The sequence below is a fragment of the Akebia trifoliata genome, chromosome 8 (assembly GCF_017979445.1).
Source record: "Akebia trifoliata isolate Shusen 1 chromosome 8, ASM1797944v1, whole genome shotgun sequence".
Lineage (NCBI taxonomy): Eukaryota > Viridiplantae > Streptophyta > Magnoliopsida > Ranunculales > Lardizabalaceae > Akebia > Akebia trifoliata.
Genome location: NC_141382.1, coordinates 1,938,075 through 1,966,007, shown reverse-complemented (window position 1 = coordinate 1,966,007; position 27,933 = coordinate 1,938,075). Strand labels below are relative to the sequence as shown.

Genomic DNA, 27,933 nt, shown 5'->3' with positions numbered 1-27,933 from the left:
GGAGGGTTTTAAGCACAATTCAAAATGATCATTTAAATTAGTATTATGCAAATCGTTGATGAAGGAAACAAAGAATAAACAAAAAATGTTCGAAGTATGATGAGACAAGTGATGGGATGAATCTCCAAGAAAATCAAGATGGTTTGAAATTTAATCAAATGATATTAACTCGGGAGATTCAAGTTTAGATGAAGAAGATAACCCCAAGGGGTTGACTTAGTGGCTAGGCAAGCCTTGATAAGCTCCTCAGGAAGGGTAGGTCAAGTGTTTAAAGCCCCATGTAGCTATGAATTCTTCGGGGCTACCCTCTAGAGTTCGGTTGACCTTCGACTCAACCAGTTGCACGTAGGACTTTTCGAGGGGGCGGTGCATGTGACCGTGGGATTAGTCTCACTTGAAGGGTGGGGATACCCAAGATAATAATAAATAAATAAAAAGTGTAGATGCAAAAGATGAGGTTTACACATTTGATCGAGATCAAATAATGTAAATGCGTGTTAAGGGATGAAGACCTAATATTACATTTGTTGGAGAGTTACCACAATTCCGTTCTCTAAGTGAACAACAATTATAAGGAAAATTGCATGTAACGTTATCATATAATTGTTACAAAATAAGTAGAATAGAAAGAAAAAAAATATAAAGAAGGCAATGGTTGAATGATCTAATTCCACTTAATCAATTCAAGACAATCAATCTCTAAAATCTAAAGACATTCAAACTTCTATCACAATACAATAAAATTTTATCCAAAATTCAAACCATTCATAATATTAATCCAAAATTAAGTATTAATTACAATCCTTATCTACTAATCCTACCAATATGTAATCCAATTTTCACTATTATTGCCGAAGGTGTTAAAGCTTGGTAATTTGGTCATAGTGGAAGAGTGGTGCTGGAGTGATCTCAGTGAGGGACACTTTGACGTGATAGCGTGCATGTTCGTAGATGTGTTTGACTCATATCTCAAAGAAACACATCTACGAACATGTAGACGCCACCATGTCAAGATCTCCCCTATGTGTCCCTCATTGAGGTCACTCCATCCCTCATTGAGGTCACTCCAACATTAATCATAGAGGAATGTTGATACCTTGACCTCGATTTCAAAGCTGCCTTCACAAAGGGAAAAAAAAAAAAACTTATAATATTATTATAAGTTGTGATAGTCGGACTCACTTTGTTTTTTTTTTTTTTGTTACACTCCCTTGGTAGAATTGTAGATCCTTTGCGGATCAAAGGATAAAAAAAAAGTGAGTCAGATTATTAGTAAAGAACTGCTATTGTCACACCAACTTTTACCAGCCCCACACCAAATTCTATGCAAATCACAGGAGAATTGCACACAGTTGGTGTGGCAATAGTAACTCTCCATTATTATTGGGAAAATAAACCAGGAATTGGTAGGGTGTTTTAAGTATAAAATTATATTTTTTTTAATATCCGTGGTAAAATATTTTCCAACTAACCACCCCAAGTAAGATTCTCCAACATTGTGCATCTTCGGTATGTTCTTCGTGATCAAAAACATTTGAAAAATCTCCAGATGTAGCTTTTATGTCTATCATTGCTGCAGAAGATAGCATATATCTGGTTCAAAAGCCGAAAATTCGTTTGATCGGTCGTTCGATCGAGGTATGTTTTATTCGATTTGGTCCAGATTTTATACCCGAGAAGAATGCTTTGTTTTAGGGTTTGATTTGATGCAATTTCGTTCGAATCTGTGCGTAATTCAGTTGATTTGACCTATTTTACGTATTTCTATAGTTGCTTGAATCTGATTCCATTGTGTTTGTGTTTCTCGAAAATCTGTTTTCTTGTATCTCTCTCTCCAACACAACCCTTACAATTCGGTATAAAAATTTCGTGAAAATATAATGCCTTAGGGAAGAGTCAAATATATACTTATGTATTTAAATAATATGTTTATTTCTGTTATAAACTGGATTCACAGATGTTCAATCATAAATTCTCATTTTATATAGATTACGGATAATTAAATTCTTAAAAATCAACTATACATATGTGAATGAAAACACCAAAAGCAATCTACTCTGATCAAATTGGTGGAGAAAATCCCAGACAAGATGACTCAGGTCTTGGACGAATCATTACAGATGGCCAGGTGCTCGGGTCGCAGTGGAAATCTCGCTTGGGATCGTCAGAGACCAAGATGAGTCACCCAAGTTATCTCGTTTTCGTCCGAGATTTACAACCATGCTTGTAAGTCCTAGGATTTTACTTTTGAGAGTTGTGTTTTAGTCTTAATTGTGGGGTTGACGTCCTATACTGACAAAGATGTATATAAGTAGCCGATGTCCGTGCCTATGGAATGGGTCATCCACTCACGTGCATGTGTTGAAGAATAATAATGAAAAACACACCTTAATCTGATTCTTTTAAGGTCTATTGAGATACCAAAATGGATCCGTTCAACTTCTCAAGAATCAAATCAAATTAGAGAGGTAAATTTGGAAAAAACATATATAAATTATAATGGTGGAGGCTCAATTTTTCCTCTGAGGCATAAAGGATAAATAATAGTTGGTGCTTCGTGGTATGTTTTGGATATTTTCAGATTTCTTCTTCCTCCATGTAAACCCCATCGCTTTATCTTCTTCTTCTTGTCTATTATTTTTTTGATGAATATCTTCTCATCTATTTCATTATTATCTTCTTTTGATTTTTGGGTCGTGCTTTGTTCTTGACTTAGTGCCTAGAGAGAGATGAGAGAGTGGGTGGTTTCAAACAATTGAGTTGGTTATAGCGGGTAGTGCTCTCCACCGTTGGATCTTCCTTGATTTATTGCCCAGAGAGAGATGGGAGAGTCCACCATTGGATTCTTCTTGATTTATTGCCTAGAGAAAGATGGGAGAGTCGTGGTTTCAAACAATTGAGTATATTATGTGGGGAGTGTTCTCCACTGTTTGATCTTTCCAACACATGGATTATGTTTATGGGGTGGGGTGGGGTGGGGTGGGGCGGGGGGGGGGGGGGGGGGGGTTAATAAAACTCTGTTTTGTGTAATAGATATAAAGTTTTTGGATGATAAGCATCAAGATTGCAATGTTTCAAAATTTACATATTATTTTTGTACATTCTGTTTATTATCTTTCTTAATTGCATCAAAACTGTGTCACTGTTTAAGGTAATTCTTTCATTACGCCAGATATTACAGAGACTTTTGTTTATATCTCTTGGGATGGTCTTTTGCTCCATTTGCAAACTTGAAAATTCTGAAAATTAGTGATTCTTTGGTGGTACATACTTAACCCACTTGGATGCATTTTTGCATTAAAGAAATGCCACCAAAGGTTTTTGGGAGTTTCTTCTTTTTTGGAGCTGGGGGTTCTTTTGCATCTGAGGAAAAACGGGTGGATGGATCTGTCAATTGTCTGAAAAATGAGTTTGTTCCGTCTTTGAAACTACAAACAGACAAGGAATTTTATAGGCCTGGTGATTCGGTTGATGTGATTGTCGAGATTCATAATCCGGGCTCCGCTTCTGAGACCTTTGAAACCGAGAATGGAGCTGATGACATATGTTCGTTTCTGGTTGAAAGACTTACTTTTGAGATTAAAGGAGTTGAAAAGTTGGACACTCAATGGTTTTCCACACAAAAACCTTTACTGGGATTGAAACAGAAGAGAGGTTTTGTTTTTTTGCACTTCAGTTAATTTATTCAGAATCAATGTTGGTTCTTATTGCTAAACTCCTTTAGTTCCTATTTATTGGTAGCTTATGTTTGGTTGTTTTACTTGGGCAGGTGAGCAGGTTTTCCTGGACTGTGCAATACCCTCCATTGTTTCAAATAAAATTATTTCCTCTAGAGGCACCAAAATATGTAAGCAAACTATTTCATTCGTTCATACCCTATTGCTATCTTGCTAAGTTGGTAAATTTAGTGCATGTTGATGCCATAAAAGAACTATCTTTGTTCATAACTTCATATTACACCCAAATGTAATGCTACAGTCATCTTAGTATCTTTTATGATCTAGAAATGAGGGGAAAAAAACTGCACACACCTTTAGATTTGTGATATGAACGGTTGAGATAGGTCTTCAAAGCTCTCCTTGTGCCTCGTACTGGTGTCTTATCTGCCATTTGCACTCCTACACTCAAGTCATGAATCACACAATTTGCACACACCTTTTTCATGCTTTCCTTTTAGGTTGTTTTCATATATACTTGAATGTTGAATTTCAAGTTCAATCATGCAAGTCCTTTGGGAAATTTTAGTTGTGTGGCGTATGTTGAAGGTGATTGGTTTTAAGCACTGGATGGGTTAGAGTTGATTCACGTTACTTGGTGTCTCATCTGTTGGCTAGAGAACTCTTTTTCTTGCATCAGTTATGGGACGACACAGTGCATGTGTTCACTAGAATGTTATTATTTTGATATTTCTTTAAAGTAACAACCATGTTAAGGTGCCTAATTACGTGAGTTTTATATCATATCCTGGATTCTTTTGCTCTTCTAGTCATGAAACGTAGTGTCCTCTTGAGCATTAGCTGTATGCCATGTATTATTGTTATCTTGAGCTTACTTTATTCCACCACTCCACAACTTTCATGGGTGTATGATAGAAAGAATAGTTCTGAGGGATTGATGGTTTCCTTATATTCTGGCATGAAAATATTGTTGTTGCTATTTCTTCTTCCTAATATCATCAGTGAGTTTCGTGTCAGGGCTGGGTTTTCTGCAAGTGTTACAAAAAAAAGGCAACAGTGTTCAACTTGAATAAGGGGGTTATACCCACAAAATTCAATCACGTGGATTAGAGACTAACATGGTAGTAGATGCTCAACTTAGAGTGGGCAGGAATAACGTCTAACAGGTTCTTGCATTTTTATCCATTGTAATCTGTATGATACCCTTAACAAGAAATTCTTGATGACATATTGAAGCTTTAGGGTCATTGAGGTTGACTGCTTGTGTCAACTACTGGTTGAGCATTTTGATTGAGGGTTTTTTATATGTATTTAGCAACTTATTAATTTTAGTTTAGGCTGTCAAGTGTTTCTAAATCCCAAAAGCAGTTTATCTTATTCTAATCTGTTACCTTTTTTTTATTGATGACACTTTTCATCCACAGATATTGTACGAACAGTGCTGCCTGATATTATACCACCGACTTACAGGGGTACAACCATTCGTTATCATTACTATGTTCGATGTACATTATCTGGACGGTGGCTGGTGTTGGAGAATGTTCATTCTCGTCGAGAACCCGCAAAGAATCTAATTCAACTGGTCGGTTTCTTTAGTAGCTCCAAAAGTTTGTTGATTATTTTCATGGCCTATAATTCTTTGTTTTGATAAGTAGTAAGAGTTATTATATTTTATTTGATCCCTCTTTCATTTATTCTTCTTTCTTGCCATTATACCAGCGCTTTTTTCGAAGAGAGCTGCTATTGGCACCCCAACTTTTACTTATTACACCCCAGTTAAAACTTAAGAAAATAAGTGAATGGTTGAGAATAAGTAAAAGTTGGGGTGCCAATGGAAGCTCTCTCATTTTTTTTTTCTTTCTTTCTTCTATTTTTTGGGTTTAGGATTTTATTTGAGCCTAATCGTAATTGTAAATAACTACTGAATTTGTTCGAACGAATGTTATATTGTTTGTAATGCTGAGATTATAATTTGAGCCAAACCTTTCTAATGTGTAAAGAGTGTGTTTTAATCTTTAATTGGGGTGTGTTAAATAGTTTAAAAAATTGGGGTGTAATAAGTAACATTTGGGGTGCCAATAGCAGCTCTCTTTTTTAATAAATAATTAATTAACTTTTTTACCTTTGACTTCTGTATTTCTTATTTTATTTTTTTAACATCAGAATTATATCAAATGTATGTTATTATTTGTTTTTTAATATCTACATGATTATGGAGAATGGAAAAGCCGAATAGCTTCATTTCTCATTGTATCAGTTGTACATTCTATATGACATGTTCTTCTCAAATATAATTTATTACATTTTTTAATGAATAATTTATCAAATTTTTTAGTTTTGCCTCAACTAGATATTCCCCCACGTTCAACTTTTAATTACTAAAATTCAACTACATTTCAAATAATCTACCCCCCCACCCTGAACTAGTCCTTCATATCGACTGAAGTTGGAACATGACTTGCATTACGTATCTTAATCCCAAATAATTTTTTTTTTTTATACTAAACAAGTCATGTTCCTCCATTCCACTTTCTTCAGGGTCATGTCTTCTATTATTGAAAGTGAATCTACTTTCACTATTTCCATCCACTTTCTTTTGGGTCTTCATCTCTCTTTTTTAGTTCAACTTGAATATTTATTCTAATTGGGGTTGTAATAAGCCTTTGTGAAATGACAAATGTATATATAATTAGGAATGCCTCTGTGTTCAGCTTGCGCTTTTGTTGACTTGTACTATTGTACTGCCAATCGTTGACAACTTGTGTTAATGAGGAAAGATGTCCGTCCTTATTGTTGGAAAATCTAAACATTTAACCCCACTTCCTCACTACAACAGATAAACTGTCATTTCTAACTTCAAATTTGTCTTAACAGTTAAGGAATTCAACTTCTTCCACGATGGTTACTATCGTGCTAGACTTTCCCATTTCATGCTGGAAAAACAAACACGTCAACCCTAAACCCTAATACCATTTCTTCATCCAAAAGCCTCATTGACTTCTCCAACTACTTTTCACATCTCTTGGATGGATACCATCCCCTTCATTCAAACAAGGCTTTTGGAATTCAACTTCTTCCACGATGGTTACTATCGTGCTAGACTTTCCCATTTCATGCTGGAAAAACAAACATGTCAACCTAAACCCTAGTACCATTTCTTCATCCAAAAGCCTCATTGACTTCTCCAACTACTTTTCACATCTCTTGGATGGATACCATCCCCTTCATTCAAACAAGGCTTTTGGAATTCAACTTCTTCCACGATGGTTACTATCGTGCTAGACTTTCCCATTTCATGCTGGAAAAACAAACATGTCAACCCTAAACCCTAGTACCATTTCTTCATCCAAAAGCCTCATTGACTTCTCCAACTACTTTTCACATCTCTTGGATGGATACCATCCCCTTCATTCAAACAAGGTGGGTGGGATCTAAGTTATGTGTATTGAGATTTCTCATAATTAACTAGTAAGGCTGAAAAGGTTCACTAAATGGTGCATGCTAGAAAAAAATGGCTTCATCTCTCCCAGAAGCATGACTTAAGAAATACTTTGTGATGATCGTTAGATAGCCTCTTTTACTTGAGGGGATATCTTTAGACTAATTCCTTTTGCATTCCGTGGATTATGGTTGTATAGCTCATTTAGTTGTTGTCTCTGGGCCATTAATGAGTATTATTTGAACTTTATTCCTTGCAGGAAGCTCGTTCTCCATTGCCAATATGGGTAACACAAAAAACCAGTGGGCTGCTAACTGAAGAAAGTCAAAGTGATGGTGTGTTCTTCATTCAGATTTACTTATTTTGGGAATGAACTTATAATTTGTGTCCTCGGAAATTTCATTTCTTTTACAATTGAAATTGGGTTGAGAGCAGGTTCCCAGTTGAGCTGTTGAAATTTTATTTTCGCTGACCTTCTTGACTTGAATTATGAACTTTTTATACTACTTACATTACCAATGAAATGAGAGGAAAAAAAATGCAGCTTAAAATAAAAGTTCAAATTTTTGTTCATCATTGGGAAAAAGCTTCCCTGAATGGTAATAAGTGAAGCTTAAGAGTGATCCATGACTTCCGTGTATCTATCTCGAAAGTAACAGTTGTGTCAGTCATCTATATATAATCTAATATAATTATGTAAGTCGTCTCAGGTATTCATGTATCTTGTTTAGTGAATCCCAAGCTACAAACTAGACTTCTGGGTATCATAATACATATGATTCACGATTCCAAATTTGGCACATGGATCTGTCTTTCTTCCCATCAACATTAACAAGGGTGGCATGAGATAAATTTAGTCTTCTTTATCAATGTTTACAGGGATCTTGCCTTCTTCAACCACCCAAATGGATATATATTGGAAAGAGAAGGATGCAGACTCTGGATGGGTAAGCAATTATAAGTAGAAAAATACTGAGTATTTGATTTCATGTGGTTAAGTTGGAAACACTGTTAGCAGTTGATCTCCTTTTTGGGCATGGATAAACCGTCCACAATTAATTTACCCAACAACTTTGAATATCAAATATGGCTGCCTGATTCTTCTGTTAAATTACATTTATTGTCTAATCAGGTTAGAGCCAATGAAGCATCTGATGTGGTTGAGGAAGGATATGAAAGTTCAAGGGATGAGGTTTCATCTATTTCTTCCTACAATCCCACAAAGGGAAATGTAGATCTGGCCTTCGGAAGTTCTTTGTCCTTGCAATTATCTGCAGCAAGGTCTTCAAATAAGGGTGCCTCGTATCTCCAAGGAGAACGCTCCAGTTTATCTTCATATATGGCACTTCCTCAGCTGTCCGTAGCCGTCTCATATGATTCAACTGGAGGTAAGTGAACTATTGTTGTTAAAGGAGGACTCATTTAGGTTCCTTAATGCAGAAAATTCTTTTCTAGTTGTGTTTATTTCCAGTAAATTTTTGTCTTATCATTTGGTCTTGTCATTTGGTTGTGTTGTGTTACATTCATTACTAATTAATTTCTGTTATTTGTTTCACATGAAAAGCCTGTAGAGAAACTCATCATCATCAATACCGAAGCCTTGTCCCAAAAATTTGGTGTTTGGCTGACTGTAGAAAAACCATTTTAAAAAATAGATTTTGTATACCAAGCCATCTGATTAACATCTATTATGATGCGGATGCGGATGCAGATACCCTTCGTTATAAAAAAAAAAAATTAAAATTAACATCTATTATGATAGCTATTCTACACTATATTTGATTTGGTGGTGGTGGTGCTTGCGACTTGGTGTTGGTGGCAACAATGATTGCATTTGTGGTGTGAGTGGTGGTGGTCATGGTAGTGACGATGATTGTGGTTGTGGCGGTGGTGCAACAATGGTCATGGGGGACTGTTGGCAGCAATGATAGTGGTGGCGGCGCTGTTTATGGCAATGGTCATGGATATAGTCATGGCACTGGCGAGGCTGCTGGTGCTGGTGGCTGCAGTGTTGTTGATGGTACTAACGGCTGTAATGGTGCAGTGGTGGTGGTTGTGGGGGCGGTAATGGCCGTGTCTGCAGTGGTGTTGGTGGGGAGAGGGGGGGTTCAAAGAAAGAGGAGGACAAATTTTCCATAAATTTAGTTATTTCCTATTAGACAAACATGTAAGCTATGTATCATGGAATATTCACATTCTGGAATGCGTTTTTTTTCTGCAAAACAGAAGCCCAAGTGATGTCAAGTTTATGTTTTTTTCCGCCATGTATTATTGTTGACTTTCACCATGGTAATCTTACTAATTATGATTGCCTTTATTCCCTGTGTTCACTATATCACTTCTTGTTGCAATATCTTTAGCATGGAAATTGTAGTATTGTAAAACATGTCAAGTTTACCCTTTTTTTCATGTATTATTCACTTCCACCATGGTTATCTTACTAATTATGATTGCCTTTATTCCTTCTTTTTTAATAGGTATGATTGCCTTTATTCCTTGTGCTCACTACGTATCTTCTTGTTGCCATATCTTTGGCATGGAAATTATAGTATTGTAAAACATCTAATCTTTTATGTTCATGAAAGCATTATGAAAACCAACTTCCAGAATAATAGCCTATACTTGTAAACAGATGTACCATCAACAGAGAAGAAGTCTCCAGCAGTTCTCTCTCCTAGTCAGCAAAGAAAGTATACAAATCCCTTTTCTGCGGATGATGATACGGGAGTTCCCTCTGCACCTGGAACTATTGAACCTGTAGCATGTAAATCATTGTACTTAAAAAATTATTATCTGATCTGTATAATCCCTTGATTCTTGTTTACTATCTTCATGTTGCTAAGCTTATTTGCAACATTTTTTTTTTTTTTGTTGTTGCAGCAGAAGGCTTTATTAGAGGAAGATCTTACAATATCAGGTTGGATGATCAAGTTTTGCTCCGGTTCTCCCCAAAGAACTCTGACTCGACTTATTACTTCGGGGATATGGTAAATACAATCTTTACTCCTGTTAAATGTATGTTTTGTATTTCTTCAGTCCAAAGCTTTTTTTTTAATACCTTCTCTTATATTTTGGCAACCGATTGGTGGTACTCTCACTTTCTTTCATGAAGGAGCTAGGAGATGCCTTGAGGTAATTATGTAGTCAATAAGACAATCTTTAACAGCAATATGAAGTTTTCTAGTTCCACTGACTCTTTTCTTGATTATATAATTACTGGCGTATCTTCCAGGTCTCAATAATGTTAGAGACTTCTGAAACTATAGGTCAACGTTTTGTTCATCCTTCACGAAGGAATTCTCCAACAATTACAAAGGTAAGCTTACTTTGTTTTGTGTGTGCTCATTGAAAATAAGAATATGATGTAAGACAGCTCAAGATTTGCAAACACCATTTCAAAGATAGAGAATATGCTCTCTCTAGGGCCTGGGGATGTAGCAACTGGTCTGGAAGGAGTGCTGGTGTGGTTCATTTCCCCTCAAAGGGCTCTTTCCAAACCTGATTGTTGTTTTTTTGTAAGAAGGATTTACAGACCAGCAAGATCATGATTGGGAGGTTGAGCCCATTTCTAGCCTCACTAGCTGTATTTCCCACGTGCCTATTTTCCCGGAATGAAGGGTAGTCAGGTGTGGGATGATAGCCGGGATGAGGTATTCATGTCAAATCCTTTTATCACTCATTGGTTCCTGTTTCCTAACTTTGGCGGTTGGGGGCCCTAGAGTGCCATCCAAGATGGTATTCTTTATTTGGTCTTCTACATTGAGGAAAGTTCCCAAGTTATTGCTTAGAGTTATACTTCAACATTTTATGTTCGCTTTGTCAATTTGACGGTGAGTTTGTCAACCATCTATTCATCCATTGTGTTTTATCTTGCGAAATTTGCTCTCATTTATCCTCTCCTCCATATGACGTGGTGCTTTCCCAAGTTGGTTTCGTCTTAGTTTGAAAGTTGGCATTCTCGGCCATTTTTTGACATTAATAGTATTCTATGGGTTTTGACCCCATTTGTTGTTTGTTTGTTTGGGAATTTGGAAGGAGTGGAATAGTTGGTTTTCAAGGGGCAGTAGCATTCTGTGCAGGAGATCATCACTGTCATCTTGACTTTTATCTTCCTTTGGTGTCAAATCTTTAAGGAGTTAAGGGTCTTCTTTGAGGATTTTATGCTTAGATGGGATATGTTGTGTAACTTGAGAAAGTAGGGGTTGTTTTTTGCTGTTTGCTCTTTTCTTATCTAATGTTTTCTCTTTCTTATTTCCTTGCTTGTTGTAGGCTGGTCGGTTCGATCTTTCTCTTTTTCTTCTTAATTTTATATCAATAAAAAAAAAGTAGGTGGGGACGGAGGATTTTGAGAGGTATCACAGTTTTACTTCATAAACCATTTTTGAATTTGATAAGACAATGAATCTTTTGAGAGACTTTTTTATTTATGTGACAAGGTGTCCTCACCCCCTTTGGAAGTGGGACTAATCCCCGTGGATATGCCCTGCCACCACAAACAGATATATCAGGTAAAGTCGTGGGTGGGGAGACTCAATCTCATGACCCTGGGAGCACAGCCAAGTTGCTGAACCATTGTTCCACCACTTGGGTGGTGAAATATAATTATGCCAACCAACAACAATAAAATTTGATAACTTTTAAGAGGCTTTCAAAGATATCATGATTGCACTTCATAAATCTTTGCCGAATTTGATAAAAAACTAAGAATCTGCATGAGTTGACACTAGAATGGAACTTACATATTTGACATGGCATGTTTGGTACATATAGGTAACACCTGATATCTGTTCTGTATATATATATATACACACGGGAGAGGTTCATGGGACAATTATTGTGACAAAATCTATGACAATGGCTTTTTGTAAACCAATTTTGATGGGGTTAGAAGTTTCGGAATGGGCTGATTTTTGGTGAGGATGATCCACATGGTGAGGAGATCATCCTCACAAAAAATCAGCCCATTCTGAAACTTCTAACCCCAATTTACAAGTTGAAGAATCGTGGGCCGTCAATTTTTTTGTAAACCACTTTTGATGTGGTTAGAAGTTTCGGAATGGGCTGATTTTTGGTGAGGACGATCTCCTCGTCATAGAGATCATCCTCATAAAAAATCAGTCCATTCTAAGACTTCTAACCTATACATTGAAAAAATGTTTGGCACAATGTTTGGCTCTCTTTAGGGCCTCCGAACGCCATCCTATATATATATATATTTTTTCTTGTGTTGGTTTTTTGGTGCTGTCCTACAATATTTGTAATTTTAGAAAAAAAATATAATAATTGTATCATTTGCATAAAACATATGCTTTTTTTTTTAATTTATTATATTATATCTATAAAGGTGTGTTATTGTCTGGGCTTTATGGGGATTTTTTTATTTTTTATTTTTGATAGGTAAAGGGTTAGTGGTTAGCAATGTGAAGATGGGTTCGAGGGGATTTGAACCTAGGACGTGGAAACAACACTCCACACTTCTTACCAACTTAGCTAAGTTGGCTTCATGGGATATCATGATGTATACTATGTCCGTCTTGAAAACTGGCATGACTGTATATGTTTTATTACTTCGTCATATTTATGTTCATTAGTTTACTCTTAATCTTGCTTTGCTGCTCACATTGGGTTTCAATTTTAGCAATTGACAGTTTATGTTTCTTTGTAATCACATTTAGGTTCAGAGTGATCATCACGAAGTTGTTGCAGATTTGGTGCAGACAAGCTTTCTTTTTTCCATTCCCACGGATGGACCCATGTCTTTTTCAACCCCCCATATTTCTGTGCAATGGGCTCTTCGATTTGAATTTTTTACCACTCCAAAAAATGTGGACTGGACTAGGTATGGCTGCAACCTTATAGTTATTAATTATTTTTACGAATTAGGTTAATCTACAGCTGTTTTTTACTCCTAGTGCTAGGTCTCACATGGAGGTCATGTTGGGCATCCAAACCCTAGAATGGGTTGTTGTACTATGGAGATCAGTGTCACAAGATGATAGTATTCCTAATCTTATGAAAAGATGACTTGATATTGAGAAATCCGGAGCATCCAATTATACTGTTACTTCAGGTTGACTTTTTAGTTGATTCTTGTGTGTTGGTTGTTTGACATGATATCCTTGTGGGCCAACAAGTGTATATTTAACTCAAATCTCTATTTGTACTTGTTTCTTTTTTAATGTAATGACTTGTAAAAAAGAAACAAATGCATGAGCGTGCACCCACATGCATGCAACATTGAATGCTTCGGATTGTTTCGAAATGTATTGGAATGGTTCAGCCGAGACCGTTTCAGTTATTCTCCTGACCTTAACATTGCTTCGGTGTGAAATTCCCAACCTTGACATAAAAAAAACTCTCTAATAGGGTCCACATGGAGATGAATCAAGGGGTGATTTTTGGCGAGGATGATCCCCATGTTGGTCATGCCAAATATTCCTGCACGGCAAGCTATTTCAGCCCACCCCTTGGTAAACCTTCACACCAAAAATCAGCCTGATTGATGATTTATAGCCCCTTTGGATTTGAGCAACATTCCCCAGGCTTTAAATCCTAACGCTTTACTTTCATGGTGAAAAATGCTCATATCCAATGGCTAGAAATCATCGGTTAAGCTGATCTTTTTGTGTGAAGGTCCACCAAGAGCGAAAGTTGATTGGGTCAGGTGGGCCAAATGAGTGTGCCACATGGTGATAATTTGAGTCATCAATACTGAGGGACAGATATTTGTGCCAACACCTTTGGTTTGTTCTTCATGTATGTACCATCGTCATCATCATCATCATCAAAGCCTTACCTAAAAATCTGCGGTTGGCCCAACAAATAATGTTTCTCCATTCAGATCTTTCTAGGATCACGTCTTCTACCAATTCAAATGCCTTCATATCCAATCTCACTACTCAATGCACGTTTTTTGGTCTCAACATTCTCCTTCCCTTCAAAAATCTGATTGTTCCTTTGATTCTTTCTTCTATGTGCCGCAATAAATCACAAAAATTAAGCCTGGAACAAATAACTCAAACCTCTAGAAGAGAAAGCATAGATCCCCAATCCTCTGCATCATAATACATATACCGAAGAGCTCAAGAAAGGTGCAAATCTAAGTTTGGAAAACTTATTTTTATCTTGGGTTTTCTTGGACCTCCTAGATAGGCCCAAATTGCATACAAAATTTTGAAAATTCTCAGGTTCATGGGCCAGGCTACTTTCGGTCCAATCTAAACCCGAACAAACCTAAACATCCAGCTTGCAGCACAAGTAAAACTCCAAATGCTACTAACTTACTAATCTATCAACTTATTATTATTATTATTTTGATAAGTAAATCTATCAACTATTTAAAACCCCAACTACTGAAACTTTTGTCCACTTCAATTCCCGCTTGCACCTTAGTGTCATACTATAGTTCAATTTCTAGTTTATGACGCTTTCACTCCCGACAGAGAGCTGCTTCCTGGTGTTTCCAGTAACTAAGATATAAATTCCTCTTCTCAGTGGAATGACCATGTTTTGAACTTGTGAGTTATGGTCTTAATTGTATCTATATCCTACCAGGATCTAGTCATAGTCTCATCTCATAAAATTGTCAATTTATTATCTTGAATTGAGCATTCATATTGCCTTCTAACAACTTCTGCTTCTTTTTTCTATTTTCTTATTTCTTATTTCATTACCAGATATGACCATCCACTTCTTATAGAGGGAAGAGAGAAAGGGGAGTGGATTCTTCCAATAAAAGTGCATGCACCGCCTCCACGAACTCAGGCTGGTCAAACAAGAAATGAGAAATCCTCATCTCTGGGGCCCTTTTGGGTTCGTGATTAAAGGTCAGTAATTGCTGATTCAACCCTCATAGTGCACTTATCTTTACTTCTTCCTTATGTTTGTTTTTTTTTATATTGTAATTTTTTTCCTGGGATTATAATTGTTGAGACAAGAATTCTGTTTTAAGTAATGAATTATTGGACTCCTTTGAAGATGGATAGATTTTTGACTTGGAAATATGATCTAGTGTTCTGACACTCAAGGAGAACCTCTAGAGTAATTGAAAAATATGGGTTTTTTTATAATCATAAATTCATAACAAGTCCAACAAATAATTGTATTTCTTTGCATAATCATGTTGTGTTTCTACAACTTTCATAAAGCACTTTTCAGTCGTTTGAACTTCACCAATCTAAGGAATTTCTTAGCAAAGTGCTTGCTTCCCATAATAACCTTGTTACTGAACTTGTTCCTCTACTCCTGATTTTCTTCTGTTTGCTTCTATTTTCCCATGAGATTAATTTATAATAAGTCTCTTGAGTTTATAGCCGAAACCATAAAGAACTGGCCTTGCCTGAATGCTTCAGAAATAAAACTTTTTTTTTTTTTTTTAAATAAGCAATAAACTTGAATCTGATTAATAAAAATGACAGTGTCATCAGTTACTTTGATGCCAACTAGCTCATTTACTCCTGCTATTCTTCTGTTTACTTCCATGAGATTAATTTCTAATTAGTCTCTTGAGTTTACAGCCGAAACCATAAAGAAGTGGCCTTTCCTGCTTCACAAGTAAAACTTCAAATCTTTTTCTTTTGGTAAGCAATAAAACTTGAAATCTGATTGATACAAATGACAGTATGATCGGTTACTTCAACACCACCAACTTGCATAAAATATCTTGAAAATTGTTTTGGAAACCTTTTCCATTATAGTTGTATTCTTAGGCCACACTTCCTGTGAACATTTTGTTCTGTCGAGAATAAGAGCTAGTAACAGTATTGCATGGAAAAGTTAGAGTGATGATTTGAACTCCCATCTTCTAAAATATCTTGAATGGATGGCAATATTTTCTGGAACCCATTGCTCGAGGTCTAGACCAATGTTTTTAGAGGTGTGTGAGCAGGTTGGAGCCAGGATTTTGCCCATGTGGGGGCAACTAAGAGTATAAATTCTTTTGTGGGGCAACTAAGAGTGGAAAAAAAATTGTGGGGGCAATAGCGACCGGTTTTTCTAGCCACTGTTAATTTTTTCATAAAAGTTCTATACAAATGAAGTTATTGTAAAGAAAAATATTTAGTTGTAGTTTTGTGCAATAAATATAGAATAATTGTTTATCGTAGAGACTTTCAACTATTCAAATACAAATTATTTTGATTTTGCTAAAATATAGAATAATAATATTTAATGCCATTATTTATTATAATGGATTAAAACTTGAAATTTGATTGTGCGGATTTGAAATTGAGAAATATGCAATGATTATCTTTTAGTTTTTTAATATTATATTATTTATTTAAAAATATCATGCATGAGGCTTACGCTTTATGCTGTGAGGCACTAGATAGCCGAGAGCCTTGCCTCATGCTTCAGCGTCTGAAAACATTGGTCTAGATGTTTTAGGAGGTTGGTTTCAATGGTTTTCTTCATGCTCAAGCTCCTGTGTGTTGGATAATGATAATTAGTCTCAATACGGAAACGCTCATGTGAGGGCTTGTAATTGTTTTATCTTTTTTCTCTGATTCCCTTGATCTGGGTTTTCCTTATTCCTGTACTATCATTTAGGTTTCATTTTCTTTCCTTTCCTTTTTCTTTTTCTTTTAATATAAAAAAAAAATGGCGTACCATTCAGATTTATACCTGAGATAAATCTATCAATTAGCTGTAGGGATGCAACTTGGTCCGGTTCAATCCGATAACCGAACCAAACCGATAGCTTCAGGGTGGTTTGGTTCTAGGTTACAAAAATGGAGAACTGATCAAATTTGGCTCGGTTCTCGGATCAAGCTTGTATAGAACCGAGCCCTTATGTAATAAATAAATATATATGTATATAGTAATTATTATGAATTATTTTAGGAGTTAGGACATAGATTAATGATCTTTTATGGATAAACTAATGACTTTTTTATGGATAGATTAGTGATTTATTCTATGAAAATTTATATTTATTATATATTTATTTTTTCATTAAAAATGTTAGTTACAATTTATAGAATATCGGCAACCCATAGAACCGAACCGAACCAAACCGACTTTAGTTCGGTTCCAATTTGACCTCAAACCGAACCAAGTTGCACCCTTAAGTAGCTGTAACTAAATGTTTGTTTCTTGAATTTTATCTTCAGAAATAATATTTATGTGGAAATATTAACTCTGCTCACAATTGAAGATACTCTCAGACAGTGTAATCAACAGGTATCGTGAACTGACACGAGTGGAAGATATCTCCACAAATAATGGATTATTTAGGTATAACTCTTAACCTCACAAAAAAGTCACACTGCATGGACCACGAAGAATCTTTTTGACACTTGGGCTGTGTGATCATGATTCAAAGTTTCTTTTAAGTTTCAGTGAAAGAAGTCCAACTGCCCAGACCAGAGAACCATTTTGACATTCTGGCTGTGTGGACCATCGTTCAAAGTTTTGTGCTGTTTCAGAATGTTTTGGAAATAACGTTCTGATTTCGGCCAGGATCATAATGAAACAATGATCGTGATTTCGACCAAGACCATTTCAGTTTTTGTCCTGACCAAAAACATTGCCTGCAAATGAGATTTAAACATAGGGTTTGACTACTCTTTTCTTGGTCCTGTGACTCACTAGGCATACTTGTGATAATGAAGGTGTTTTTTTCTTCCAAAGTATTGATGTGGAAGCTTTCAATGTTACTGATTGGTCCAATGTCAATGGATAATAAAGGTGCATTTTTATTTTATTTTTCCTTTTACTGTTCCTTTAGGTAACCTGCTCTTGTTAGGAGTGACATCAGCTCATGTGGAACACCGGAGGGCCATGGCACAAAGACGAGGAAGTGCCTTCATATCTATCAATTTACAGTAAGCCCTAGTATTTTTTTTTTCTTTCTTTTATAATTTGTTCCATGTAGTTTGATCTAACAAAACAAGTGCCTAGGTGATACTATTCAAATCCTATTACACCATCATTTCATGTTATGTGCTTAATACAGTCACTTGTGCCAATGGTTCTGCTTGTTCATTGTGAGTGAAAAGATGAGCCAAAAGTTTGTGGGATAAGTTTGGCTTATCCCTGCAACATTTGGATTCACATACACACAAAAAGCAAATGGAAACCTGTTCATATATATATATATCTTCCTTCCTCATAAAATTCTCCTCTAGTGACAATCCACAATCTCTTCGCAAAAAGCCATTTGATGAGCATGGTTTGCTTCACTTAGAAAGAGCAGAATAGAAACACTAGCCAAGATTTTATTTATTTATTTATTGGTACTGGTCAAGATAATATGATTTGCTTCACTTGGAAAGAACAGATTAAAAAACCTAGCATAGCAAAGATAATATGCAAGTGTTGGGTTTGGGATTCCACCTCGCTTTCTGCACTCGACTGTAAACATTAACTTTGGAAACAAGGCATGATGCCTACAGACAAAATTTGAAGAATAATGGAGAAAGCATGGTAAAGATTTTCGCCAGCCAAACTTGAGCAAACACAAAGAAATATAAAGTTACACCACCTAAATTTAACAGAAGAATGGAAGAAAAGCTCTACCTACTTAATTTAATTTCCATTACATTCAAGGCTACCAAAAAAACGGCTATTGTACAGAAGGGCCGATGTTCAACTACCTTCCTATGTCTCCTCCTCTCCATGTCTCCTCTTCCCTGACACTTCCAATCTGCCCTCTATACCACTCGGTGGCAGCATAATGCATCTTAATGGCAGCCACGGGGTCTGAAATGCCTGCTGCACCCAACACATTCACATCCATCAGCCCTCCTCTTGCTTGCTGTTGAAAACTTGAAGCCTCAAACCCATTTCGCTTCTGCTGCTTGCACAATGCTTCATGTCTCTTCACTTCTGCTTCTGTTAAAGGTTGCACATTCATCCTGTCGTAGCTCCTGCTGTATACCTGATAATCTGACAAATGCCCATTGCCACTAAGATCTGTCGATGGAAAAACAGATACACAACCCATGTTCCGGTCATTCCTCTTGATGACTGCAGGAAGCCCAAGTGAAGAAGCAGGGAGATTGCCGAAAGCTGTGGGGTACTTTGACATTAAAATAGCAGAATCTGGTACTGATGAAAATCCAGTCTGTATTCTGTTTCCATCCCAGAAACCGTAACTCCTTGTCGGTAATTCCTTTAAGCTTGAATAATTGACATCGTTGGTTAACTTAAATGACTTGCTGCTTGATTCAGGACGAGATGATGATACTGTATCATTGGTTTCCTGAGTGGTGGTAATGTTCTTTTGCAATGGTTGACTAATAATCTTTTTACCAAAAAGTTTGAAATCACCAGTCGGGCAAGAGTTTTCTGTATCAGAGCTACACTGTGAATGTGATTTCGAATGACCCATGGATGATTGTTCTTGACACGTGGACAGAACTGGAAGCGAGGAGGCCACTGTATGGGGTGGTTTCGAACCATTGTAAATTTCTTGATATAAGTCAGGCAGAAGAAACTGATTTGGTGGTAAAGTTCCATGCTTTTCGCAACCAATCAAGTCTGCATGCCCATTCATCTCTTTCTTGTTCAACTCATGGAGTGGGTAACCTCTGAGGATCTGTGAAGATTCAGCCTGGTTCGAGAAATGCAAGAGATGCTGCTTATAAACATCTGCACTTGCAAGTTTATGATGCTGGATATTCTTTGGTTCCCCAAGAGCAGCTGTTGTGGATGATGTAATCTGCTTAAGATGGCCCCCCTCATTATGGATTGCTGAAAAATCCCGTGACACTAAATCTGTGGGCCCAGGACAATTCTCCTGCTGCCATGGGGTGAGGGAAATCTGAGACTGGTTACTGGGGCCCATACGAAAACGTGGGCGAACCCTTGTCTCAGAGGTCAGGTGGGAAGCATTTCTGTTTGTAATTGAAGTACTTCTACTGTTATTGGTGTCCGAAACTGTCTTTATACCCCGACCATCAGCATTCCCACTTCCATGCACTGAAATTTGCTGTTGCTGTGATTCAGTCTTAGGCCCCTCAGCAGCAGAACCGGGCAAGGCATTGATTTCGTCTACAGTATTCGATATACATTGGGCAAGTCCAGCTGGCTCTCTATCATGTACAGATTCCCCAATCAGGGTGAGTGTTGGACAAGCTCCTTTTTTAGCAACATCAATTTCAGGAATCAAATCTGCATTTTCATTGAGTGGCACGGACAGATCACAGACCACAGCATTTGTTTTTACAGCATCATTGGACGGCACCACCTGTGGACAGTCATCTATTGAAGCAACTATCTTAGTCTCAGCATCTTCATGATTCAACAGCTTCATCACATCTATTCCCTCTAATCTGCCGGGTGCGGTCTGCGAGTGAGAGGCACCCAAATGACCTGATGCTTTGCAACTTGTGTGTATCAAGGATAATGACGGTGGACTGGTCCCTGAATGTCCCACTGCTTCACAATTCATGTCTGTTGCGGACAACTTAAAATCTACATCCATCTTGGAGCAGGATTGATTACTACAGAAAGCTGATTCCATCTCCAAAACACAAGCATCTTCTGTATCACTATTTTCTCCATCACCATCACTCAACAGCATACCTTCATTGCCTAACCCAGAATAGAGCACATCCAAACCTAGAAACTTCCGTGCTTTACTGAAGAAGATCTTGCATTGAGCCCTAGATTTTGTCCTGACACACCGAGAAATCTTCGCAAAATCCTTGCCATAAGATCTCAGTGCCCCAATAAAAATGGACTTATCATCATCTGTCCAATCCACAGAATCCTCTTCCCCACAGCTTTCATCTGAACAAGTTTCCTCGTCAGCAATGCTCTGCATAACTTCAGGTGTCATTGATCGTTCCATTATAGAGTTCCTCTTCTGGAGCTTCCACTCGTGACAACTTTCCCCAGGTTCAACAGAACTCGTGACACAAGAGCTCACTGCCTCAGAAGAGAGAGCACCACAAATACTTGTCAAAGCATCTGCAGCCATGGCTTCTCTCTCACTCGCAAGAATATCCACATTGTCCGACTTTTCATGTAAGCCATCCTCACCCCAAAAGCATGTTTTATACTCAGAATCTCCTCCTAAAATCGAATTTCTCACACAATTATAACGAGTCTTCATGCTGTTGTCATCAGCATGAGCTGCAATCACTGAAGCTGCCTGCAGAATATCAAGAGAGACGGCATTCACCTCACGATTCCACTTCTTTCCTGATGTCATCAGATAGGTATTGGTAGAGGCACCTCTCTCTTGCTTTGTCAGTTCCGACTTTTTCTTTATTTTCTTGAAACTTTCTGACTTATGGTTCTTGTAATAGAACTCGATGCAATCAGCCGTCGTCTTGTGTTCAAGAAAAGAAGCAATTATTTTGAAGTCCTTTCCATATGTCGCTAGCATCTCCAAGAAAACTTCTTTCTCCTCAGGAGTCCATGGATTGATGATCGTTCTTTCCTTCTCAACAGCGTAAGGATCTTCAACTAAGCCATTACTTGTAACGAACCTTGATGGATTCCTTTCCTCATGTAATATCAAAGCTGGCATTTTCAGACAATTCCTGTATGGCTTAATCCGAGAATCTGAGAGCAGCTTGCTGTTGAAGTCTACTATTTCAGTGGTCGGGACCAGGGTCAAATTACCTGCTGCAGTAGAAGATGAAGACAAGCAAAGATGAGACGAAAGAGGAAAGAAGTAGCATAACTATAATAGACTCAGAGATGTCGTATATTAAGAACATAGTCAAACTTCAATGAGACTTATATAACAAAGCAGTAAGTAATAAAAATTAGTTTTCAGCAAGGGAATTAGCATATGATGCATCTAAATGGTGAGAAGTTGATATTCAAACTCCTGAAACTATGGTTCTTTAGATTTCCTTCTAAAGGAGAAGCATCGACACCTGGGACAAAACCAAACCAACCAGAATAATTGCTTTATAAAGGGGGAAAATCAACATCATGTATAATTGAATCGTTATTAAATTAAAAGAGTTCGCATCTCTCACCACTCGTCTCAATTCTCAAATCTTATCTAACTGCAAGAATGGACAATCATTTCTTGTCCATATACGAGTAGAAGGCTATGTCAAGTAATTGGTATAAATACCAACTATGTTTCTGTACTGTTTTAGATTTGAGTAAAATAAAAACATAGAAGGCATCGATTTCACCTAAAATATGTCTTGTGTTTTAATTCAACTAGTAAGATTCAAACCAAAATACCTTACCCAGACCATAAGATTCAGAACGAAAAATTGTAGGATTTTTATATATCATAGGATTTCGTAGATAAGACACAAACCATGTGATGTAAGATTTGATTGAATCAAAGGGATTAAGAAAAAGGACTTGCAACTGCTCCAGATCAAACAAGTGACGAAATGGGAGAAAGATTTCCAAATCAATAAACAATCGCCACTAACGCCACAAAAAATTACTGCACTCAACATTAAGGGCAACTCATTTCCATCGTGCAAGTGGGAATATAACAATTATGAAATGCTTCACCAACTACAAATTGCATGCACAACCATGGTCCAAAGTTTTGTTTCGTATCAGATTGTTGGAGCATTCCATTTTATACGAAATATTGCAGAATTCTGAAGGTATTGCTATGTTTAGGAATGTCTCACGAATCATATCAAGATGTATAAGAATCTTTTACGAATTCAAATGTTTCAACTGCATTTATAACTTTTAAGATGCAGTTGATAAAATAAAAGACTTACCACAGAAACTATGCATCTTTATGAGGTTCTTATGTTTGTTTTGGAATGTTTCCAAAGCACATCAATGTATTAAAAAAAAATGTATAATTAATTTTAACTTTCACTTTCAACACTGACAAAACAGTTTTTTAATATTTATTTATGAATAAAAAATGAAAATTTATAATGACAATAATTCAAACTAAAGAAGACAAAATTATGTTAAAATGAAGTTGTGACCCAAAACAAAACAATAAATCACAGAGTGAAAAGGGATTTGTAGGTTCATTACCCACAGTAAAATGAAACCAACACCCTTGAAAGAATTCCTTGGAGTTTGACCCCTTTTGTTGTTTCTCAGTGCATCTAAAAGGAAATAAACAATTATGACGTCTTGAGAAAGGACTTCTCCATCTAAGAAATTATCAGCATTTTGGGCCTCATTTTCTAGTGGGACCCCCCTTCCTGAAGATTTTAAGAATTTTTTTTAAGGGTGTGTTTGATTGCACATGAAAAGTAGGTGGGAAAACCACTTTCCATGAAAAATCACATTTTCTACATGTTTGATTGTTTTTGCCATGGAAAATGATTTTCCAACCTCCTCCAAAACTTCAATTTTTATTGGATTTCAGTTTCCCACCTATACCCATGGGAAAATGAAATCCACCCCCAAAAAAAGGTACCTTCCATTTTTATTTTGTGTTTTGCATAGGTCTTCTAGGCCTACCCTACTTATCCATCAACTAGTTGTATAATTAAAAAAAAAAGGAATTGCAAAAGACCAATAACAATAAGCTTTTAAATTAAAAAGAAAAGAAAGAAAGGATATAACGTACCAGGCGAGGTAAAACGAGAGCGGATAGATGACCTATTTTTCTGAGATGTGTTGAGTGATGTTCTTGAACTTAATTCAAACCGCTTCTGTGACTTTGCCCGGTGCTTCCTTACAGAAAGTAGACGCATATCTTCCTTCCACAAGTGTTGAAATGCCCTAAACTTGAGAGTAAGAACCCGTTCCTTGAATCTTAGAGAACGTTTTCGCATCGCAAGCTTTTCTTTCACAAGCACATTGGTTTGAGGGCGTGAGAAGGTTCCCCAAATATCATTCTGAGATTGATTAGTTGGCAATAGCTTATTAAATACCTCGGATGCTCCTCTTGCACAATCCCTATTGGAAGCCAAGATTAAATCATTTAATTTACATTCTGCATTTCTAGGTTTGCCCAGATCACTAGAAACATGAGCACTATTACTGTTTTCATTTTGGTGATTCCCATCCCCACTACTTGGTACACTTCCTGTGTTTTCCTCACCCATAGAGGGCTGTCTCTCAGAGGATGTAGAACTACCTGCCTCAATGTCTGCAGAACATACATTGTGTTTCTCTATAGTTAGAGGTTCGATAAATTTTGAGGTTGCAGTTCCTGGACTATCAATATCCTCGTCCTTAACTTCACCACGAACTTCCTCCAAGGCATTATCAGATGAAACTAGTTGCAAGGGAACAGGTTTTTGGAGGACCTTGGAGGCAGATCCCACTTCTTGAGATTTTGATGTACATTCCACTTGCAAAGAATCAGATGACGTCGGACAAGAACCATTGATTTCAGGTTCAGAATTGAGCAGCTTGTGTTCATTTTCAAGCAAATCAATCTCACCTTCAATCTTTTCTATTGCGTTTAAAAATTCACTCTTCAATAGCAACAATTTATCCGTCGCAGTGTTCACAAAATTAGAGTCCCCAGAGCTAGCATCCTCTAGTTGCAGCAAATCAATAAGCAGTGATCTTACCTTAGTGGCAGAATTTAATTCCAAATTCTCTAGATTGACAGAGAATCCCTCAAGTAAACTCCGAATGCTGTGACCTGGTGAAGCACTTAAATTACTTGTACCAGTATCACTATTTACCCCCTTGAAATGAATGTTGTCCTCCATACCTGTTGCAACAGACCAATAATCGGAATAAATAAAAATGCCACAAATAAGATTCAGAAATGAATAATGCAAGTATATTTGTACAAAAGTCTCTGTATAAAGAAGGTAACAGAGATGTATACATTCATGCATTCACCGTTCGTATTAGAACACTTAAACGAAGAACAGATTCAAGACATTTCCAACAAAGCACATTAGTCATTACTTCTAAGCCAATGAATATATCATACGCTCGGAACACAGGATTCAGAAAAGGTCTGCACAAAGGTTGCACACAAATCCATGTACCACATATAAAAGTAGGTAACAATCCTAAATGATGATACATGGAAAATGAAGCTAAAAACAGGTCAGAACCAATGGAAAAGAAATCCAAGATTCAAAAATCAATCATCTATATATATACCTACAAGAAATAAATTTGATTGAATCTACATTCCATGATGAATGGGAAACAACTTAAGAAATAAAATCTATGGGGAACTCTTCCATTCCCTACCACTTAGGGATTATGGCTAGAGAGAAACAGGAGAATCTTCGAAGGCTTGGAAACCACCCTTCAAGAGCTCATTCTAAATATCTCAAGTCTTTTGTTCTTTTGGTGTAAATTGTGGCCAGACTTCACGGGCGTGATCTTGAGGATTCTGATTTTAGATGGGACACGTAGTGTGATAGATAGGGCTTGCTTGTCGTTGGTTGGTCATCTCAACCGCCTTTGTTTTCTTTCTCTGTACCTTTTCTTCTCTTAATAAAATTATACTTCCAAAAAAAGAAATAAATGATAAGGCCAGCCATACAAAAACATGTGTTTGGCGTGGCCATCAGATGACAAACCAAACCTAATGGGCACATCAAACACTGAAAAGCAAGGGAAATTGATAAACATTCAAAGGTATAAGTATCCAATAGCATGAATTTTTTATGTCAAAATTAATTTATTGAAAAGAGAAGGCATGGTAAACTATAGTACTATTACCACTTTGGGGGTTCAACTAAGAACTCAGATATAAATCCAACCGCACAACAAGTCATCATGATCTAGTTTCATACTAACTAAAATATGAAGTAATAAACAAGGAAGAAAATTTTAAAACGTACATCAACCCAAAAGAACCCCTATAATGTACCTGGTGATGAACTGCAAGCAAAAGAAGAAGTCGTCACAGGTGACGCACACTCCAATAGGCCTGTCACTCTAGGGCTTTTATCGGGCAAGCTTGGAATGATGCTTTGACATGTATTCATGGTTTTCACAATCGGAACCATCCCATTCTTGCTAACTGTCTCGTCGGAGCCTTCAACCTTCCTTTTCTCATACTTTGCCAGCCCTTGGCCCCATCCAAGGCGTTGTTTCTTCCTGGAACACGTCTCTTCAAACAGCAGAGAAGATGATGCAGCCCCAACATCATCCCCAGAAGGAGACTGTAATGGAGTAAGTCTTCCAGACAATAAGTCGAGCTTAGTTTCATCTGAGCTCTTTGTGCTACTCGAATGGCTGAGACCAGAACCACGTGATGACAAACTGCTGGATCGATCCCATTTCAAAGGCGTCCAGGCCATCGGGTCCAAGGATTGTCCGTCCATATTACTCATCTTATTATTGTGATCTTCAAAGTGGAGTTGATCCCATGATGAGTTTTCGATATTAGAATTAGGGTTAGATATTGGAGAGAGCAGATCACTGACTGACCTCTGTGAACTTATGGGGCGCAGCCTTGCCAATTTGTCACCAGTCTCACAAGGGTACCCTTTCAAGTCCTGAAAAGTTCTTTTAATTGCTCTGTTGTTGTTCTTGCCATTTTTTCCATCTCCTCGGGTCGCAGATGATCGCAAGCCTCTCTCATCTCCAACCGTTCGATCGCTGGTCCCTTCCCGAGCTGGCGTACATCCATGACCAGATTCCTTGGAGAATAGCTGGTAACCACCCTGCTTACCATGACCTTCAGCAGAAAATATTTTTACAAAAAGAAAAAGCACAAAAGATCAAGAAAAGAAAAAACGGACTGCTGTCTTGATTTTCCCAGGAAAAAAAATTAAAGATAAAAAGGAATCCATGAACGAACAATCTCAGATCTATTCAATCATCGAAAATGGCTGAAGGGTGTGAACACTAGATCCGATCAAAAAAATTAAAAGAGAGAGAAGAAGAAGAAACCAGGACAAATTCTCGAGAAAAAACACAAAATTTAAAGGGGAAAAAACCATTTCTGTTGAATCCGTTGTTTTGACCTAGTTTCACAAGGCATCACCAGCAGAAAAAATGAAAGATCAGCCGATTTGAAAAATAAAACGCCAAACAAGAGATTTTGAAACCCTAAATCTCAAGGAATTTAAAAGAAAAAAAAATCAGTTCTTTCGAGCCCATTGTTTTGACCTAGTTTCACACAGCATCACCGGAGGAAAAAGGCAAAGATCAACTGATTTGTAAAATAAAACGCAGAAAAAAAAGAGATTCTGAAACCCTAAATCTTGCAAAATAATAAAAACAAGGGAACAGAAAATGCACCTGAAGGCCTGCGAAACTCGTTCTGCCCCCATCGCCCAAACTCGCGAGAACCTTGACGAGTGTCCTTCCATCTCCCAAAAGAACCTACGCTATCAGACTTCTCGTTCTTCTTCTCCTTGAAGAAATCCTTCCGATTGCAAGATAAAGGTTCCGCCGGCATGAAAAAACAATCAAGAGCATCGACAACCAGAACAAATAGATTTCTCTCTCTCTCTCTAAGAGTTTCAAGCGAAACCAAACCAGATAAACAACGATTTACAACCTCCACACACTAAGCATAAATTATTCTAGAGTTTCCGGAACCAGATCTAAAAATCAAGAAGAATCAGAGGAAAAACAAGATCTTCAGACCTTAAAGATAAAACCTTTGTGTGCCCTAGATTTGCAGATGAGAACAAGCCGCCATGAAAGAAGAATTTCTCTCTCGATCTTTCTTTCTCTCTCTCTGTGAACTCTGGTTTAGGGTGGAGAATAAGAGACAAAACAGCCTGGATTTGAATAGAGAAAGGTATCTCACGGCGCTATTAACTGGAATTTAATCTTCTCTCACGTCCGCTTGATTTTCTTTCCTTCTTTAGTCTCACTTTTTTCTTTACGACTTTACCCTCTCTTGAGTTAATATTCTTACATATATACCCTTGTGGTTTGTAAGTATTTACGGATCATGTATTTCTTTTGTTCAGTGACCAGTTTAGTCCTATACCCAAGCAATAGCTATCAGGAAGCTTCTAACTA

General features: G+C 37.1%; 2 protein-coding genes across 13 annotated transcripts; one reads left to right on the top strand and one right to left on the bottom strand.

Moving 5' to 3' along the window:
• The first annotated feature begins 1,444 nt into the window (after nucleotides 1–1,444).
• Nucleotides 1,445–18,699, top strand: LOC147395370 (uncharacterized). 10 transcript variants are annotated; one of them, XR_015180413.1, is made up of 15 exons: nucleotides 1,446–1,638; nucleotides 3,173–3,654; nucleotides 3,770–3,847; nucleotides 5,102–5,259; nucleotides 7,376–7,451; nucleotides 7,996–8,063; nucleotides 8,249–8,504; nucleotides 9,749–9,880; nucleotides 9,988–10,103; nucleotides 10,198–10,248; nucleotides 10,349–10,432; nucleotides 12,792–12,955; nucleotides 14,793–14,942; nucleotides 17,296–17,349; nucleotides 17,843–18,699. XR_015180413.1 is itself a non-coding variant. In XM_086449937.1 (14 exons), exons 2-13 carry the CDS (start codon nucleotides 3,285–3,287, stop codon nucleotides 13,138–13,140), a joined length of 1,665 nt encoding a protein of 554 aa, XP_086306063.1. In that variant the 5' UTR covers nucleotides 1,445–1,638; nucleotides 3,173–3,284; the 3' UTR covers nucleotides 13,141–13,186; nucleotides 14,793–14,930. The 10 variants fall into 10 exon arrangements, 4 of the variants coding, with proteins under 4 accessions (XP_086306063.1, XP_086306064.1, XP_086306062.1 ...); XR_015180414.1 differs by having other exon boundaries at nucleotides 17,284–17,349; XR_015180415.1 differs by having other exon boundaries at nucleotides 17,280–17,349.
• On the bottom strand, nucleotides 18,564–27,706 carry LOC147395369 (uncharacterized). 3 transcript variants are annotated; one of them, XM_086449933.1, is made up of 5 exons: nucleotides 27,199–27,339; nucleotides 26,383–26,618; nucleotides 25,820–26,299; nucleotides 23,594–24,694; nucleotides 18,564–21,693 (listed from the first exon to the last, which is right to left on the bottom strand). In XM_086449933.1, the coding sequence occupies exons 3-5, from the start codon at nucleotides 26,283–26,285 to the stop codon at nucleotides 18,707–18,709; spliced, it is 4,554 nt and encodes a 1,517-aa protein (XP_086306059.1). In that variant the 5' UTR covers nucleotides 26,286–26,299; nucleotides 26,383–26,618; nucleotides 27,199–27,339; the 3' UTR covers nucleotides 18,564–18,706. The 3 variants fall into 3 exon arrangements, with proteins under 3 accessions (XP_086306059.1, XP_086306057.1, XP_086306058.1); XM_086449931.1 differs by having other exon boundaries at nucleotides 25,820–26,632; nucleotides 27,199–27,706; XM_086449932.1 differs by having other exon boundaries at nucleotides 18,564–21,690; nucleotides 25,820–26,632; nucleotides 27,199–27,706.
• Nucleotides 27,707–27,933: the final 227 nt, after the last annotated feature.

Excerpts from the sequence above, each read along its gene's own strand:
- LOC147395370 (XM_086449934.1), top strand. The coding sequence starts at position 3,285 with ATGCATTTTTGCATTAAAGAAATGCCACCAAAGGTTTTTGGGAGTTTC. Across the intron at positions 8,505-9,748 it reads CTCATATGATTCAACTGGAG|ATGTACCATCAACAGAGAAG; the intron begins GTAAGTGAACTA and ends ACTTGTAAACAG. Across the intron at positions 10,104-10,197 it reads CTTATTACTTCGGGGATATG|ATTGGTGGTACTCTCACTTT; the intron begins GTAAATACAATC and ends TTTTGGCAACCG.
- LOC147395369 (XM_086449931.1), bottom strand. The coding sequence starts at position 27,358 with ATGCCGGCGGAACCTTTATCTTGCAATCGGAAGGATTTCTTCAAGGAG. Across the intron at positions 24,695-25,819 it reads TGCTTGCAGTTCATCACCAG|GTATGGAGGACAACATTCAT; the intron begins GTACATTATAGG and ends CTGTTGCAACAG. Across the intron at positions 21,694-23,593 it reads CTCTCGTTTTACCTCGCCTG|CAGGTAATTTGACCCTGGTC; the intron begins GTACGTTATATC and ends CTTCTACTGCAG.